We start from the raw sequence: 19,432 nt of genomic DNA on the forward strand, positions 1-19,432 counted from the left end.
CTGGGTTAAAGACAAGCCCAAACAACAGTTCTTGATCAGTCTACAAAAGCCAAAGAACTGCTGTGGCTTCAAGCATGTTTAAAAGCATTAATAATAGGTGGGATCTAAGTAATAGAATAAGGACTTTCTATGGCATTGTGGTGTTACGATCTGCTTATGGTAATCTAAACAGTCTCACCTCTATCCCTCATCTCCCCTCTGAGCCAAACACTTATCGACTCTCTGAGTAGCGGCCCGCCAGCACATGTTCCCAACTATTGAAAAAAAAGGGTAAAAATAACAGGAACAAGTTGTCGGAAATGAAATTTCAATTCATCCAGTCCCTTTATACACTGGTGCGAGAGCCTGTCGTTGAGAGGGAGGGATCAATAGTGTTTAGACAGCGGGGCAGATTTTCTAAGCGCTGGATCAATAGGAAGGAGAGAGGAAAAAATACCCTGGCTTTTCTCTGGCTGTTGTAGTAAATACGAACAAATCAGTGGCCTTAGGCTAAACGGATTGACCAGCTGTTTCCGAGTTCTGTGTTGTAAATAAAGATCCATTCTGAGGTGCGTAACTGAGGCTCAAAGGCAAAAGTGTCACTATTCAGGTTGGGCCTGCACAGGTTGTGCTGGACCACACAAGTGTCCTGATCAGAAGGTGAGGAAGGCCAGGGAACAGAGGACAAGCCAGAGAGCCGAGGACAGCGAATCACAATAACTTATTAGGGTAGCTCAAACAACCTTTCATACGATTTAAACTTCAATAATTACATACACGGGGAGAACATAGTTACTTTCTTTCTTTATTTTATACATCTGGTTAAGTTTGAAATGTCCAACTTTTGCCACTTTTTATCTAGACCTTCACTGCATTACATAGCACTGAAGTGGGAGGCATTTTTCCACATGTGTTGCACATTTTATTGCCTTCTGAGAAGCATAGCAATACTCCGCTTCACTAATTTGAAATTCTATTGGTGCATTTACTCTTCCTTTCAATCACAAATAAATGTGGGAATGGCAATTTTATTTCTAAAGCACATTTTATTACAAACAAGCTCAGAAGACGTGAAATTTTTACCTCTACTTGCATGTGCCAGCGTCTCTCTCCCATCCGGTAATAAACATTGTACTGCTTCTGCAATGGAAATAGAACATATATTTATAACACAAGTACATAAATATAATCCAAACACCACACAAGTTTGTTGCACTCGTTGGTTTAGCTCTAGAGACAGTGCGGCCATTTTTTATTTATTCATTCATTTATTTAACTGTAGGATCAACAACTACTCGTCCTACATCATTTTACTTACATAATGAAATAAATAAATAACACAGTACTAGTTCTTAATATTATTTTGCAAACCAATAAGTTTAAGCAGGTGTACTGTTTCAAGCTGTATATTCACATTTCCTAGGACATTTACATTTCAGTTTCAATAAAAACGGGTGTTATGCAACTTTGTAACACTGATGATATAAAATGGAGACAGAAAGCAGCACTTCTACAAAAAAAAAAATCACTATTATGCTTTGCAAGTATATGACTAACAAAGAGTGACAGAAGAAAACATAAAAACACAATATTTCGACTGATTAAAATAAAAGCTACTACATGAGGAATGTACAGACTGGTTCATGACCTAGGCATCTATGGCAGGTTAAATATCTCCACCAATATACTGAGCTAATCAAGGGGGTGAGATCCTGACAGGATGACTGATGGCCCGATTGCTTTGCACCACCTCTGGACTTATTAAAGAAAAACACCACAGGCCATGCTTTCACAAAACTCATTGGTCAACCACAGTGGAGAAAGTGATGGGTGAAATTCATCACTAAAAACTATCGAGCCCAAACAAAACACACATTGGGGCACAGAACTACACAAGAACCTCTGGTCATCAGGGTACTGATTGCCTTCAGACTCGGGGAGAAGACACTTTAAAGGACATGAGTGTAGGGAAAAGGATGGCTGCCGAGTCTCGCCGCAGGGTTCACAAGGAAAAATAGAAGAAAGAATTCTTAGACTTTGCTCTGCAGCACTTGGAAACACTTCGTTCCTCAGAAGAAATGTGGCTCAAATTCCCTTCCTCCAAACATTTTCTTATGCTCAGAAGAGTAACTGTTGAAACTTTATCAAACCGACGCCTGGAGAAAGGAAACCATATATAACCACATTCTCTTTCACTACACCAATCATATTGTTTACTAAGGTATCTTTTTACTGTAAGAAATGCACAAAGACATCACAGAAAACATGCTGTAGAACCGCTGGAACGTAACAGTCACACAATCTTCACGAGAATACATAAACAGAGCAGCTAGACATGTTGTACAACTCATTTGAGGGTAATTTCACAGTGTAATTGAGGCTTTGTGTGTATATGCGCCTGTTTGCAAGTGCTGCCTTTCACTGATTAAGGTGACCTTAGATTGTGCACTTACCGAATCTCGGGCTGAGCAGCAGAGGTTAGAGCACAACTCATTGGCTTCCTGAACACATTACCTTAATGATGCCATTCCTCACGCCTCCATTTCAACACATTTAGAGATGGAGCAGTTACATCGTCTATTAAGACATTCAAATGTCTCCCCTAGCTATTTACCCACTGCTCGAGCACAAAAGGGTAGCCCGAATTAACTGTGACAGCGCTGACTCGTTTCCCTTTCCAAACAGACAAAATACATAGAAAAAGTCATCATGCGGGAAAGGTCATTAAAAATTTAGATTACAGCTTCCTTGCTTTCCCGAAAACCCTTGTCTTTCTCTGCCTGTTAATGGGATTGTTTTAATATTAAAGTGTTCATTATGACAGATTGTGAGGCTGACTCTCAATGCTGCTTGTTTTCCTGTTCCTGGCATGTGATCAAACCTCATTTACCCGACTGGGGGATTGAATGAAATGTGCGATTATTAACCCTGTGTCTGCCTCTGGAGGACGGGGTGGATGTTTGCCTCCTACACATTTTATCTTTTGGTGCACCTGAGTTTAAGCTGTTGCCGTTTCCTCTGTTCTGTGAATATTTGTGAAAGATTTTTTTTTTAAAAATGCCTTTAAACACACAAAATGCATATAAAGTCTGCCAGAAATGTATTTTTCTTCTTCAGTTCTTGTGGAGGTTACTGTCCAATGAGCAGCACATCCCCAGTGAGTGGTCTTTAATGTGCTCATGCCCCAGCAGACTACCTGCTCCATATTCTGGCCCGAGTAAGCAGCTTCCCCCTCCTGTTTTGAGGTATTTGGGGGTATTTTTGGGAGGAGACAAGGGCTATTGAAAGTGTTTATGTTCCTGGCTTGTACAGAGGGGTCTAATGTGTAACACAGAGCACTTCAGTATTCAGACGCCTGGGGCTATTCTCTAAGTGGTCTTTACTTTGAAAACACAGGTGCCCTCCAGGGCTTGATGAGTGGTTGTTGTGTGCATGTGTGTCCATGTATGAGGAAGCAGTAAGCTGGGAGGGCAGATAAAGGGGCCGCACTGTTTTATCCATACATCATCACTCCATGTTATAATTTGATTCAGTATGGTGGTCTTGCAGAAAGCCCTATGCTATTATCTTTAATAATGCAAGAAGGGATTAGGTACTCACTCTCTTCTGATAAATACAGACAAATCAGTTAATTCCACTGACACTCCCCACCAACTGCCACAACGCAGGCACCAGTCCAACTCTCTGATTTGTTTTCTTTTGCTCTATAAAGCAGAATAGTTTAGTTTTTATGTCCTCCTCTAAACCAAAACCATACAGTGCACAAAAGATTTGTTATTGTTACAGAAAACTGTAACATAACTTAGATTTTGATATTTGAAAATCTAATGAGGTCTGGAGGGATCTCATAAATTAGAAAAATAAAGCTGCGTATGCTTCGCTGGTGCCGCTGCATAAAGAAACAGCAACATTTTTCATAAAATTAATAGGAGAGGTTTGACACGTCTCTCGCTATAATTACCAGTCAGGCAACCATGACCAAACAAGAAAATGCATTTTATGCCATACTGTAATATAAACATGCAGCTGTCGTGTAAATACAGCATGACTGCACACATATTCTGACAGTGCCCTAGCGGAAAAGTAGTTTAAATGAGGATAATGAAACAAAATATGAGTTGGCTATGCATTTCACAGAGTTTATGGTGTCAGTGGGTCCAATGCTGATGGAAAGGCCTCATGGCCATTTTAAAGGCAATAGACCACTTAGCAGATCTCAGCTGGTCCTGATGCCGGCAACCTTGATAATGAGGAGCAGCTGGAGCAACAGTCATTAGACCTAGCCATCTCCACCTTCAGGAACTATCTTTTATTTCCATAAAACCTTTTATCCATTTCTGTCGCTGCTGCTATACTGTCTAACACCGACCCAGGGCCATTAATGACTACAGCAGTATAGTAAATGTCATTACATAGCTTGTCTCATCAATACTTCTAAAAACAGAACATCAATGGCAAAAAGAGGCACAGCAGATATAATATGTTTCTGGTGGTGTCACAATCTTGTAGGTCTAATTAAGCTGGAGTTCAGCAGAAAGGCAGCATGAGAGGAGAAGAGGGAAGGAGAGGGTGACCCAATTAAAACCAAATCGAAACTCAGATTCACTCTTCAGTGTGGCTCACGCACAGACTGAGTGGGAATCTGTGAAAACAAGGAGAACAAGCTTTATTAGTCCCTAAAAAGCTCTGTTGCTACATTAATATTCCAGTCTAATGAAAGCTTAGTTTTCCCCATTTCCCTACACTTGCCTGTCAGTGTTCAGTTCATAAATATTTTCTTATTATGATCGTGACGGGTTTTTTTTCCCCAGATATGAAAAAAATAAATAAAATTCAGAGCCAATTATCAGAATGACAGGTGAAATGGGAGCGTGCTGAGAAGAAATGAAGGGTTGCCATGGTGATATAGGAAAGAATCATAGTGGATACTGTATGTGTGGTCACGTGACCGATGTCTGGCTGAACTGCAGCTACGCTCGGGCCCCTGCACACCAAAGGACACTTAACCTCAATCGCTGGTAGCAATCGCAGGCCGATCAAACTGAATTTATTGGCTATTTCTGTCTCCGGGTCAGACCGCCGTAGTGCCTGCAGACTCGACCGCATCCAAATTCAGAACGTTCTCAAACCTTTTGACTAATGACAGCTTTAGAGGGCTGGGTACAGAGCTAAGGCATGTTCATGTATGCATTTATAGAATCTACATGAGGAAAAAAAAAGTCATCTGAGTTTTTATATAAATCACAAAAACCTCTGCAGAGATGTAAACTATAAAATTATGGTTATGGTTTTGATGGAGTTACATTTAGGTAAAAAGAGAAAGGCTTTTGTCGGTGAATTTTGTAAAAATATCTGTATGTTCTGATTTAAGAGACTACAGTCCTGAGATAAAGTATTTGCTGTATTTCTGAGTTTGTCACACTTAAATGTTTCAGATGATCAGAAAATTCTGATATCAGACAAAGAAAACATGAGTAAATACAAAAGCTGGTTTATAAATGAAGATTTCATTTATTAAGGGGAAAAAGTTATCCAAACTTTCCTGGCCCTGTGTCAAAAAGTAACTGCCCCCTAAACCTAACAACTGGTTTTGCCACTCTTGGCAGCAAAAAGTGCAACAAAGAGTTTGGCAGCGCGTTATTCACATTGCTGTGGGGGAATTTTAGCCCACTCTTATTTGGAGACTTGCTTAAATTTGGCCACATTGGAGGGTTGTAAAGTATGAAGAGCCTGTTTAAGGTCACGCCTAATCATCTCAATCAGATTCAAATCTGAGCTAGACTACTCTAAAACCTTCTTTTTGTTTTTTTAGCCACCAGAGGCAGACCTGCTTCAGATCAGTGTCCAACTGGAGAACGCAAGTGAGTTTGAGCTTCAAGGCACAAACTGATAGCCAAATGTCTCCTTTAGGATTTCCTGATAGAGAGCAAAATTCATGGTTCCATCAATTACGGAAAGTCGTCTCCTTCTTGAAGCAGCAAAGCAGCTCCAGACCATCACACTTCCACCACCGTGTTTGACTACTGGTATGACGTTCTTTATATGAAAATAAATTAACTGTAATTAACCACATTTTTTTTGAAAGCTGAGTTCAATTCCACTAGCCAAATCTACACCTGCTTACTACCAGACCAGTTGAATTAACTAATCACTTAAACAGATCCTCTCAGACAAAAAGGAAGAAGGCTAAAAGATCTAAAAAAAAAAACCCTAAAAAAAACCCCAACACATCATCCTATGATCTAAAGAAACTCCAGAAAACACGAGAAACAAAGTTACTGACATCTATCATTGTTGAAAGGGATATAAAGCCATTTTCAGGGCTTTGTGACTCCAGCGAATCACAGTGAAAGCCTTTATCTACGAATGGAAAAAACTTGGAACAGGGGTAAATCTTCCCAGGAGTCGCTGGCCTACATTTATGCACAAATGACTCACCCAGGAGGTCACAAACAAAACCAGAACAACATTTAAAGAACAGCAGGCCTCACTGGTCTGAGTTAAGGTCGGTGTTCAACAATTAGAGAGAGATTGGGGCAGCAACGGCATCCATGGGAGAGCTCCAAGGTGAAACCCACTGCTGACCAAAAAGAAAACAAAGGCTCGTATCACATAAATAAAAACAATAAATTTAGGAAAATATTCTGTGGACTTACAAGACAAAGGTTAACCTTTTGTTGAAGGCTTGAGTCCTGTTACATCTGGCATAAAAATGACACAGCATTTCATAAAAAGAACATCATACCAACAGTCAACACGGTGGTGGTAGTGTGATGGTCTGGAGTTTCTTAAGACCAACACGGCTAACTGATGGAACCATAAATTTTGCTCTCTAACAGAAAGGTTTTGGAGTGGTGTATTCAAAGCCCAGAGTTAAATCATATTTACTCATATTTAATTGACCTTAAATAGGTCGTTCGTAGTTGAAAAACCTGAAATAAAACAATTCTGCAAAGAAAAGTGGGGTAAAATTCCTCCACAGTGATGTGAAATATTCATTGCGGTTCTTGCTGCCAAGGATCACACAACCAGTTATTAGGTTTAGGGGGCAATTACTTTTGATACAGGGTCAGGTAGGTTTAGTTTGAGCTTTTTGTCCTTAATAAATGAAATCATTGTTTAAAAACTGCACTTTATATTCACTAAGATCATCCCTGTCTAATATTGGAATTAGTTTGATGATCTGAAACATGTGTGACAAATATGCAAAGACATCAGGAAGGGGCAACTACTTTATCACAGCACTGAATATATGTGTGTATTTGTGAACTGTGTCCCACTCTGTGATCCCCTTATTAAGAATACAAACCTCTATGCATGGACAAGGATTAATATTTGAGAATGTGTAAAATGGAATTGGAAATGAAATGACTTGGATCAAAAGTTAATTAAGAAGCACCTTGCACAAATATATCTTTTTAGATTGCGCCTGCTCTAACGGTGCTTTAGCATGTAAGGCTTAAACCAGTCTAACTGAACCAGTCACCAGCAGACTTGCATTAAAACTGCTCTAAAACTAGAACAGAACCACATGCTGGTGTTTCAGTCTTTGTATCTGCCTCAATGGAAAGACAAAGTCTGCTTGAGGATGCACTTAAAGTGCTATTTTTTCATACTGAATCACTTAATACAAAGGAAAAGAGTGAAGCTCAGAAGCAGCGTGGTAGGTTTTTAAAAATAACTCATTATTACCATATTTATAATTTTAGAATATGTATGCACTTTATTAAAAGTCATTCAAAAGTGAAATTCAACATACAGAAATGCAGATGTGCCACTGATAATGATGCCAGAGTGAAGTGTGTGGAACAGAAATTATACAAATAAATGAATAAAAAAAAATCATCCAACCAGAGCAATTATGGATCTAATCAGAGCTTTCTGCATGAAGGTACAGTTCTCCTATCTCGCTCCCATTTGCATCATAACACAGTGTGTAATATTAATTTCCGAGTTTACTGCTTATTGGAAGTGCAAACTATGAAAGCCATTAAGGCTCCAAATAGGAAAGCAATTTGCTGTCACATGGATTCGGCTCTATTAAAAAGAAAAATCTTGTTAACCATTTGGAATTAGAGTCATTTGGCAAAAGGCATTCTGCAGCACTCCAGTAAAATAAGTAATTATGCTTCTCTTCCTTCTGTCCCTCTCTTTCATTTGCACAGGCAAGGTGGGGAGCGGTGGATGGGGAGAGCGACTGGATGCAAAGGTAATTAAACTTGTTGGCTATCTGTTTGGATAATGTAAGGATCAGGCCAGTTGAGAGCCTTGGAGGCAAAAGCAAGATGAGAAACACATCTATTTTTCTTTTTCAGTCTGCCAGCCCCCAGGTTTACTTTCGTCTGGTCCATATATCACCTATCCCACAATCTAAGCAGGCAAGCAGCCATTAAGAAGAAAAAAACAAACGAACTAGATGTGACTATTCCTCAGTTTACTTCAGTTTCATTCAGGTTCCAACTGAGTAAAATCTCAGCAGTTCTCAATTGTGAGTAGCTTACTATTTAAATTAAACCATCTCCACAGGTCTTGATGTGTTTGCCGTAAACATAATGCGTACTTTAAATTCTGCATGTTACATATATTTGTCATTTCTGCCGTAACTTTTCTTTGTTTTGAGAAAAACCAGCGCAGCTAAATTGGGATCCAATAACAACATAGTTGGAATTCTTTTTTGCTGTTGTGTATATATACCAAACAGCCATGAGAACAAAACTATCCTTTTAATTAGGTCCTTATTGTAATGCCAACATATGATCTCTGGGATGCCCTGTGGGTTCTGAGGTGGTGCTTCCATAGATCAGACTGGTTCCGACATGTCCAACAAATGCATAATAACGTTGCGATCTGGATAGTTTGACTGCTATTACCGAGTCTGATTGTATGTCCAATAGAAAATTTGGGCCCATACAGGTTACACAAATCTGAGTCTGAATACAGTAGAAAAAAGCCCTGCAGGTAGCTCAATTGTGGAAAAGCTCCAACACTATGAGTCTGATGTTGCTTTTCTATAACACGCAACTGTCCAAAAAAATACAGCAGCACTGACAAAGAGGAACTGAGAAGCCCAATGACGGATCAGATAATTGGAACTGAAATCAGTTCTCGCTTCCCACCCCCATCACTTGGGCCCTTTCTTGTTTTTCAACAGTTTTTCTATACGCTACTCTTGGAGAGTCGGAAAAGGATCCATTTATTTGATAATGATGATGGGTGGAGAGCACTGTTGGTCCAAAATCTTTTCTTTGAGTTCTCTTGGTAATTGTGATTGTCACTGCAAATATTCCCCGTCGTTTTGATATTAATGCAACCATTCACCCCATGGTAGTTTTTTCCTGTAGAATGAGGCATCATTACCCTGAACTTAAGCATTACAGTTAGTTCTGCTGGGTTGTATCAGTGTCCAGTAGACTTATTTTTGCTTTTAGTAATTTTTTATCCCCCTGCTATGATCTAAATACAAAAATTCCTAGGTTTGGTTTAGGAAAAGGATTCTGGTGAAGTTTTGGTGTGAGACTGGGCAACTTCACTTATTCTATCAAATCATTTACACTTCAAAACATGTAATCTGCCCACAGGTTCCTAACCCTTTGCTTGGCTGATCATCAAGAGAAGCTCCAAACGCTTTAATTTCTATGCCAACCAGACTCATTTCAAGTCAGCTGTTACCCTGAACCTGTCATGGTCCTGGGTCGGTGACCCAGCGCTTTTAGTTATCATTTTCTAGTTTATGATGATGATGATTATTATTGTTTGAGTTCTGTGTGTTATATTTGGTCTGCCTTTGAGTCTGTCTCTGTCTATGGTGTCACCCCATCTGTTTGTGAATCTGTCTGTTTAGTTCAATGTCTTGCCTGGTTCCATGTGTCTGAGTTTCCTGTTTTATTGTGAAGGTTTGTGTCATATGTGAGTGTGCTCAGTTACGTTTCCCCTGTCTCGTCAGCTGTGATTTCTCCCAGGTGTGTTCCCCTTCTGTCTCTCATCCCTTGATTACTGCCGTCTGTGTATTTAAGCCCTGTGTTTCTCTGTGTCAGTGTCGCGTCGTACCCTCAACTAGCTGTGTGTTCTGCTTCTATGTCCCTAGTGTTTGGTCTCCTGCTCCAGTTTAGTGTTTCCTTCCAGTGTTTCAGTCCTTGGTTCCTCTGTTCTGACTTTTGGTTTTCTTTTGGTGAGTTTAGTTTGTACGAGGTTTTTCCCAGCAATAAAGCTGCGCCTTAAGTTTCACTTCCGTGTCTGAGTTCTGCATTTTGGGTCCACCACTCCTGCTTGCCTGCCACACAGCGATTCATGACAGAACCTTTGGTTTAGCAGTATTTTCTGGATACTATCATAACCTCTTAATCATCATTATTCCAGTTCAATAGTTACTCTACTGATGGCTCCCTCACTCCTCCATGAGACTGAAAACAAAAAATAAAAAAATAAAATAAAGGCGATTTATGGGGTGGCATGTTTAGCCTCAAAGGTGTTTTATGGTTGGACCTGGAGGGCCTATTTAGGAAGCACTGCGTGCTCTGTCCTGACCACAGGTATTGATCGTCAGCAATGGCCATGGCGTGGCTGACTAGTTAAAGCCCTGCATGTGCCCTCACGGGGAGATGAAAATGAGGCCTTTGTGTGTAATGATCTGTGTATGAGCAGGGAGGGGAGGCCACAGAGACAGAGGAGGAGAAATTAAATCATTCCTTTGCTCTTTCAGGAGAGGCACTGCACCAAGCCATGCTTGGCTGCTTAATGTGGGATCTGTTTTTGAGAGGAAAATTAAAAAGAGCGAAAGAAGGGAGTTAGAGAGCAGAGAAAAGAGAGATAAATGGCTGGATGTGGAAAAAGTAAATGAGAGCATCCTGATTCGGGGAGCTGTGTGTGGATGTCCCTAATGGGGTAGGCTGATGTGTGTTGTCTGGTAGCTGACCACCACAGTTACAACTACGGTTACACTGGCCTCTACCGATCTCACACCAGGCCCTGCCAGCATAGAGATGAACGCACTCAATGGCAATTAGCAGAAAACGCTGGTGCATAACAAGTGCAGTGGAGACGCTGGTCTAATTTGAGAAGGGGTGAAACGATGGATAAAATGCTTTTAATCATATGAGGCATGTTCTTGTCTGTGAGGCTCTGGAGAGCCAAGAGAGAAGATACACATGGTTGTGAAGCCACACAAGTCTCACAATAGAGAAAAAAAAAGCACTTCCTCAAATTGGTCAGTTTGCAAACAGCCAGGTTGGGAGAGCTGTGCTACATCTCTACGTTACTGTGAAGTCATTAGTCACAAAAAAAAGAAAAAAAAAAGAACAAATATTGATTCACTCGATTCCACTGTGAATATGACGTTTATTGATGGGCTAAATTCATGAGTAGTCTACAAGACATGTGAATTGGACAATCAAGCAGTGTCAAAATGACTGGAAAAATAGGCGTAGTTTGGGAAAAGAGTGGCACTTCCTTTACAACAGTTGAATGAATCACCTTAAAGCACAGTGATGGTAGGTGTGAAGGCGCCAATCATTGACAACAACTGACACTGTACTGTATTCAATGCTGTAAGTAAAAGGATTCAAAAGATTTTTGTGGCACATCCTGAACAAACAGAACCAAAAAAGGCAAGAAAATAGGCTGGAAAACTTTATCCTCTTCCTTGAGTGAAACACTACTGATTTGGGGTTTTTAACCTTGTCATCTCTTAACAAAAAAAAAAAAGAAAAAAGAAAAGAAAAAAACAACAACTGTGGAAACTGAACTGCTAGGGTTGCACAAGACCCTCTGCATGACCCCCATCCTCAAAGCCTCTAACATCCACCCCACAGGGGCGAGTGCCTGTTCATTTTACCTCACAGGCCTCATTAACGCAGCCCTCTGCCATCATTAAGACGTTTGTGGTTAAATTAATTGAAAGACAGATTAAAAATAAATTAAGAAAAATGCGTTGCAGAATGCCTACGTGCACTTCATAAATCACCGGGGCAAAGCCAGGAGCCGGCTTCCCATAATTAACTGCAGACTATTTATTTTATCCTGACGGTATAAATTAGAATTCAGACGCACAGATTATATTAGGGCTGTCTGCCATGCGGAACTGCTGAGGGGTGTGCAGAATATTTTAAGGATACAAAGAGGAGAACAGAGAGAGAGAAGAAGAGAGGGAGAGATAATACGTAGAAAGGCAAACAATATGTAAATGCATACAAAAGCAGAAAGATAACATTTGCATCCCATAGAAAAAGAATTTACTCAGGCAGTGCATAAAGAAACAGCAGACAAAGTAATTAACAACGGCAATCAAATGCATGATTAAATGAAACAACAAATGCCTGATTAAATGAACTGTGCCAATTGTTCCATCGACTCCTCGTCAGTAAGAGCAGGATACAAATTCAGCTGCAAGTTTAACCAACGCTCCTTGTATACACCGGTGATCAGTAATAGAGATTGTGACATAATACTGGCTAGCCCTTCTCCTCATTCTTCCCTGCCGTTTTCCACCCTCCTGTACTCCAACCTGACCACTTCATATGCAAATGAAAACTAAACCTCATCTGCCAGTCAGTCTCAAACACCCCCCACAGACGCACTTGTGTCTTAGTCTCTCTGTTGCTATCTGTTCGTCTCTCTATGCTACAGTCAGTACTAGCCACACACTGCCTCCTCGTGGGCACAGTGCCCAGGCTGGCATGAAGCCAGACCTGCTCTGCCACACTGGACTGGCAAAATGCTGCCCCTCTCTCTCTCCACACTCCAGATTCCCCACACATCCTTTCATCAGAATGCCTGTGGCCCTCTCCTCTTCCTTTCCCCGTCTTTATTCTGCACCACAGCTGAGATCAACACTTTGAAAGTGTGCCCTCCAACCACCCAGAGAAAAATAATGCTACCACTAGCACTGCCAGGGAAGAAATAAAGAGCTCACACATTTGAATGCTTGGCTATTATGTAATCACATTGAAGGCAAAACCTAGTTATCTATAAACAATATTACATCAAGGCAGCGTATCAGGTATTAGGTGCATAGTAGGGGGATATGAACAGGCAGTGTGAGCCCTGAGATGTATTCAGCTTTGTACGTTTTTATGAATCAACACAAAGAAGCAACTTGATCGTCCTTGTTTGGTTTGACTGTACACTTCTAGGTACGACAATATGATGCGGGACTATTTTTGATTAAAAAAATAAAATATAATGTTCACAGCTGCCCATAGCCAGTGGTATATAGAGGCTGAATTTAAAGACAGAAGATATTTAAATAATGATAATAGTCCATGTAAAAAAAAAAAAAAAAAAAAAAAAGTACACTTCTTCTAATAAAAAGTGGCAAAAGAAAAATTTTATGTCAGCAAAAGTGTATGCAAGTTAGCAGCTGCCATTTGATTTCACAAGTGGTGCAATAAAAACTGTCTTTTCTACAGTCAGCTTCAAAAATCAATTCATACAGACTGGATCATACTTTTATGTCATGTCTGCAGCGGACTCCCTGATTTTGTTATAGTTATTGTAGTTTCCCACTGCACCTTCAAATTTCCTGCTACCTGTTTCCCACTCGCTGTTGATGTTTTTAAACTCATCACAAGTGAGCGAAGAGGAAATTCTGGCATTTATAACTGGACACAATAACAAAATTAGGTAGTGCATCTTTAAGAGGGTTCCCCCCCCCCCCCCATTGTCTCTGCAAGTCTGCAAGTTTCCCACTGTGACAGCCTCTCAGAGGGAGACTTGTGCACCGTGCTGCTCTCAGCACAGAATCCATTTAAATCCTACTGTTTCACAGGGTTAGATCTACTTCCCCTCTGAGCATAATGTCAATTTCAGCCATGTGTGTGTGTTGTATATTTGTGTTTTGATTTTGGAGAGTTCTATATTTTTCCAGGACTACTGGAGGGGGGGAAGGCGGGTAGAGGTGGAGGGGGGAAGGCGGGTAGAGGTAAAGGTAGAAAACAGCAAGTCGTGATCAAACTGTGCCGATGGTGGCTGGTTTGCTGGCTGGCTCGGTGTCAGTTATGCGAGGTGTATTTTAAGTGCACACATTGCACGAACCAATCACTTGATCAGCTACCAACATTGCTGGAAATGCTACATGAATTACCGAAACTTTACCCGGTCGTCGTTTGCAAGGCTTATATCCCAAAATACTAAGAAGGGTTTTAACAGTCATAGCACGAAAAAACAACCAGTCTGCCTCAGATGTATAATTTGGTTTCCCCGGTGAGTAAAAAGCCTTGGAGGCGAGTGCATACGCAGCAGTCATGTTTGTTAAGATACATGGCTAGAGTCGGCCTTTCTTCTTAAGCACCAGAAAAACCAGTAAATCACCAGCAAAGAAAATAAATATATACTTATTACATTCTGCACACTGCATATATTCACCTCCTTAACATATTGCACAGGCACAGTATAAATGTGTAGTGCTGCACATGGGCAAAAACATGCCATGAAAAATGACAGCAGGGAGGGGTAACTGCAGACCTGGAATATAATGGTGCGGTGGAGCGGAGGAGAAATAATCATACCTAGTGGTGGGGGGAAAGGGGGTGGGGCGGCAGGAGGAGCAATAGGAAGATGAGCCTGTGCCCTGTAGCAGGGAAATGGAGTTCCACTGCTCTGCTGCTAGACGCCTGATTCCCCAATAACGCTGCAAAAGAACTCCCTTTAGCATAAAGCAACAGCAGGCAGCATCTGTACTCAAGAAATACATTTCCCTAACACTTCATAACCACACGACGCACATATTCATGCTGCAACACAGACCATGTATTTAAAGCCGATACTGCGGTGTCATTTGAAAAAAGACAAAACATGCTTAATAAAAATCAAAGTAAACTATCAGACAAATTGCAGCAGTGACACTGATATTCCAGCTGGCATCAATCCTTCATAGAAAGATACAAATCAGTCAGCAGTTCCCTCGAAGGCCTTTAGGTGTCTCTCTTTCACTTCGCATTGCCCAAGCACTCTCTCTCACTGAACGGGGCTCCTCTACTCCCATCTGCACATAATATATACACCATCATTTGAAAATGGCAGCTTTTTGAAAATTCACCTTGATTATCAGACATTAAAAGTGACTTCTCCAGAGCTGAGTGTCTGGCTAGGGGGATGGCTGCAGACAGCAGAACAATGCAGCAGGCTTGGTATTAATGCCTGGCTGTGGTGTGCAGGGAGGAGAGAGGAGCCAGCCCTTTGTTCTCTCCTACAGCCAATTATTTTTTACGTGTGCCTCTTTTCACAACAACAAGAGAGAATTTAATTTTAATGCACTCTCTGGAAAGAAGGGGGGGGGAGCATCTAGCTACACTATTCTTAAACAGAGATGGAGACTAGCGTCAGCAGTTAAGTATATATGCACACAATTCTGCATGAGGCAGAGACGGATGACAGGGGCAACAAGAATGACATCAACCCAAACACGCACAGCAGCATGAATCCTCTCATGCAATATGCTAAAACACACACACAGCCTCAGTCCCGAATCCATACCAAAACACAAGCGTATGCAGCCCCACCCTTACGAAACAAAGACCAAAATAAAAATACCCTAAAACACCATTATTTCATTATACAGCATAATGGTGCCGCTGGAAGGTGGGGAGGGTTGCATATTAGCATGTGCATACCCAGGACATGATGATAAAAAAGCATGCTGTAAAAAAAAAAAAAAAAAAAAAAAATATATATATATAAATATAGCAAGGATTCCTGATCAAATGGCATGAAAAATAAAAACCTAGGATCGTTGTTGGAAGGTATGTGGCCAAATATTTTTCTAATTGGAAGGGCACTTTATCTTGCTGTCAGAGAAGCAGTAAAAAGCAGCGCTGTTCCCAGAAGGAGAGGAGCACAGCTTGCTGGCCTTTTATTAGTGCTGGAGCTCTGATATATGCCTCTGCTGTGGGCTTTCATCAGGAACCTGCACCTAAACACATAAACAGACGCGCACATACACGCAAAGCATAGTTACAAAGCAGCCAGTTTGCGGAAAACCCATCTCAACTACTGTTAAAGAATTCAGCTGTTATATTTTATAATGTCCAATCAGCATACACTCTAAAGTAAATTACAGCCAAAAACTTTTCTACAACTAACTGATGATGCCAACAGTAACTGGGAGCATTGTTCAGGTTTACAGTGATAATCAAAAAATAAATAAATAAATGAGTTTAAACAAAAACAAAAAAACAAAAATGAATTCAAATCCAAAAACAACAGAGCAGTGTGAGCACATAAACGTCTCTGTGCAACCACTGTAAAATGGTAGTGCAGTAACCCAGCAGTGTAAAAATGATTAAGTCACTAGAGAATAAAAGATCACAAAATAAAGCAAACACACAGAAGCACTACAGCACAAACTCTTAAATATGCAGTTCATGCATATTTTTTTTCTACACAGAAGCACTAAAAAAAAATAAAAAAAAACCAAAACAGACTCATACTGACAGACGCACGGGCACATACAAAGACAGTACGACGGGCGCACACACACACACACACAAACAGAACACATGCACAGGCACGCACATACAGCCACACTAACACCACACTGGCTAAATTAAATTTCAGTCCTTGGGCAGACAACTAAACTGCTTGTGTGTGGGACCTACTCTACAGCACAGCAAAGCCAATTCTCAGGAGACGGCGAAATTAAAGGGCAGAATCCTGCCTGTTTATGGTTCTCACTCTCTTCTTCTCTCAATCAAATGTTTTATTAGCAATCATTGGTCCTAAAAGTCATGTTCTTGGGAGGCAGCTGGCATGATGACAGCAGCTGCTGGACAGACAATACCACTTCAGCACAAACCGCTCCTAATTATTTACAACTGCGCGAGAAGCCAGAGAAAATCTCTAATTAACCACAAGACAGCCGTGTGACGAAGGGTTATCCATCCTGGTGCTTCTGTCATGTAAATGTTTTCAGAGAATATCAAATGCAGTTTAAATAATCGTCAAAACTGAGTGTGCATATTAGCTGCAAGTAGCAGCTAACCAAGCAGAACATGTATAGCAGTTCATACAAAAGCCCAGCAGGCCAGAGAGTGTCTGGCTGAGCCAAGAGTAAATATAAAAAAAACCCAACAACAACAACCCGAGAAACCGCAATGGGAATAATAATGTGAACAAAACACTACAATAAAATAAGGCTATATGGAGGATGCCCTAACACAGAAAATCACTATTTTGACTCTCTTGTGTAAGCAGCTGGGAGAACTGTACCTGCTGAATAAGGCAGCCTTGTTGGGCACTCTGCATGTCATGCTAAGGTCTTTGCTCAAGTCTGAAGTCAGAAGAAAGCAAAACAATTAGATTTCTACTGTCCTTGCTTTACAACAACAACTTTTATTTTATATTTTACTTTCTTACAAAATGCATTTATGGAGATTTTCCAATCCCTGTTGCATTGTTAGATGCTATAAATCTATTTAAATTAATTCAGTGGTTATTTTCACTTAAAGGAAAAATAAAGGAAAATGAACATGCGGTATGAAAAAAAAAAGAGGCAAACACAGTGGGTTATGTTTGTTATGTTAACCATCTGTATGTGAAAGTACATACATATGTATGCACATTCACATGCACGCGATGACCTCCTCGATTTGCCTGTATATTGTATCACTGAGGCATCTCTTTCCCCCTCCAACCCCCACCTTTCACTACTCTTCTCTCCTTTGGTGTCTGGAAGCAGTAATCTGTTCCTGAGCTAGCGCTGCTGGGATTAGGCAGCGACTGGAGATAGGATATATGCGTCATTAAAGCAGGAGGGCACAGTGTTGCAGCAGCACAGACAAAGTCAACAAAGGTGACACGAAGACGGAGGAGACGAATACCAGAAACCCACATGTGCCCACACACGTGTAAAGAAAAAAAAAAAAAATGCACATGTGCGTGAATGAAAACAAAACCTCTACTGTATGCCTGCAACAGTGTGCACGCATAAAATCCTCTTTTCTCTCACATACAATTTCCTAAACCTCCAGTGAATAAAATAATGCAGTGTTGCCATAATGGATAACTGAGAGAGAGGCAATGCACTAAACCTAAGGAACTAATGTGAAGACATGTACAGTATGTATTGCTGTATACATCACAAATAACTATGAATATTCTGTGCATGTCCAGGATGACGACACAGGAAAAATATTCAACATCATTTTAGATGCCAGAATTAGATTTATGACCTGTTTAAGTAAAATATAACACATTTCCTGTAAAATTAGCAGTAAAATTACAATTTACCTCTGTTTTAAAATGCTTTTTTAATAAGAAAATTGCTCCCAATCTGTCCCTCTTATCCTGGCACTGTATAACTCCGTCATATCTTTGCGGTAGCTAATCCTCATCGTCCTTACATTCGAGCCCCACTAGGGGACTTTCTGCAGTCTTTCTCCCAAGCCGTTACAACTGAACAACAAACTCACTTAAGTGCAAAATGACAGTTGCAGTTCATAGTCTGTGATCTATTTGGAATTACTAGGACTTCTTAGGATGTTTATCTGAATCACTTAAGCTGTGCCATATCATATTTTCCGCAAAAATACCTATATAGTTTTTTTTTGCAATAGGAAAATATTGTATTGCGAAATCATCATAGTAATGGCATACCCTTAAGTTCCCTAAAGCATACAACAATTGAAAAACCCAGGCATGTCTGAGAGAGCCACAAGAGCCACATCTCAGCCTCCAATGACTATTCAGAACCTAACAATGAGCTACTTCCACAATCTCCAACAAAGTACTTTGCAAAATATGCAAGAAAACCGTTTCTACTGAAGGTGGAAACAACAAACTTGTTTCACCAGTTGAGGCAAAAACACACCGTCAAGTACAAGCAGGCTATGGAGGAGGAGATGCTAACAGCTGGTGATGTGCAACCTAAATGTGAACAAATGACCGACTGTCGCTGTGGCACTCACTAGCTGCACTCCATATGACAGGAAGCGCAAACAGAGTATGGAAATTTATGATGTGGGAACGTGGTGGAAAAACAGGGCTTTAAGCAGCTGGTTAAAAAGCTCGACCCAAGACACGGCATCGCAGGTAGAAAATATTTTTCTATTATTTTATTATGTGACAATACTGTGCAGCTTCTGAAGAGATACAAGGTTAAGTTAGTTATTGTTAAGCAGTTCATTTATATTTTTACTTAAAACTTAGAGGGAAAACATTACTTAGGCTACTTTTACGCTTGACTTATGTTCTGCCACCAGATATAATGCTGTCGCCACTATTGCACTATAATGCAGCTGCTGCTGGCACCTTGTTTCAATAGATTCATATTTCAAATTAGGAAGTGTGTCGTCAATGACAGTAACTCAATGGAAAAGAAAGATACACTTCATTTACTCACACTGCTGCTGCCTGCAAGCTGCGAACATCAATAACATTTTTTGTTTTTTCAGAAATATTGTATCTCGAATTTTATTCAAATATCAATACGATCTTGAGGTTATATCGTCCAAACCTATAAGTC

At 40.4% G+C, this 19,432-nt stretch overlaps 1 protein-coding gene across 1 annotated transcript in view; it reads right to left on the reverse strand.

Moving 5' to 3' along the window:
• The window catches only part of LOC308398243 (uncharacterized protein), a 62,551-nt gene that overhangs the window by 34,671 nt on the left and 8,448 nt on the right, over positions 1–19,432 (reverse strand). The window contains exon 5 of the mRNA XM_080884772.1: positions 1,063–1,119. Coding sequence (XP_080740898.1) covers positions 1,063–1,119 — 57 coding nt within the window. The remainder of the gene's footprint in view (positions 1–1,062; positions 1,120–19,432) is intronic.

This window comes from Rhamphochromis sp. 'chilingali' (genome assembly GCF_963969265.1).
Source record: "Rhamphochromis sp. 'chilingali' genome assembly, chromosome: 6".
In the NCBI taxonomy this organism is placed as follows: Eukaryota; Metazoa; Chordata; class Actinopteri; order Cichliformes; family Cichlidae; genus Rhamphochromis; species Rhamphochromis sp. 'chilingali'.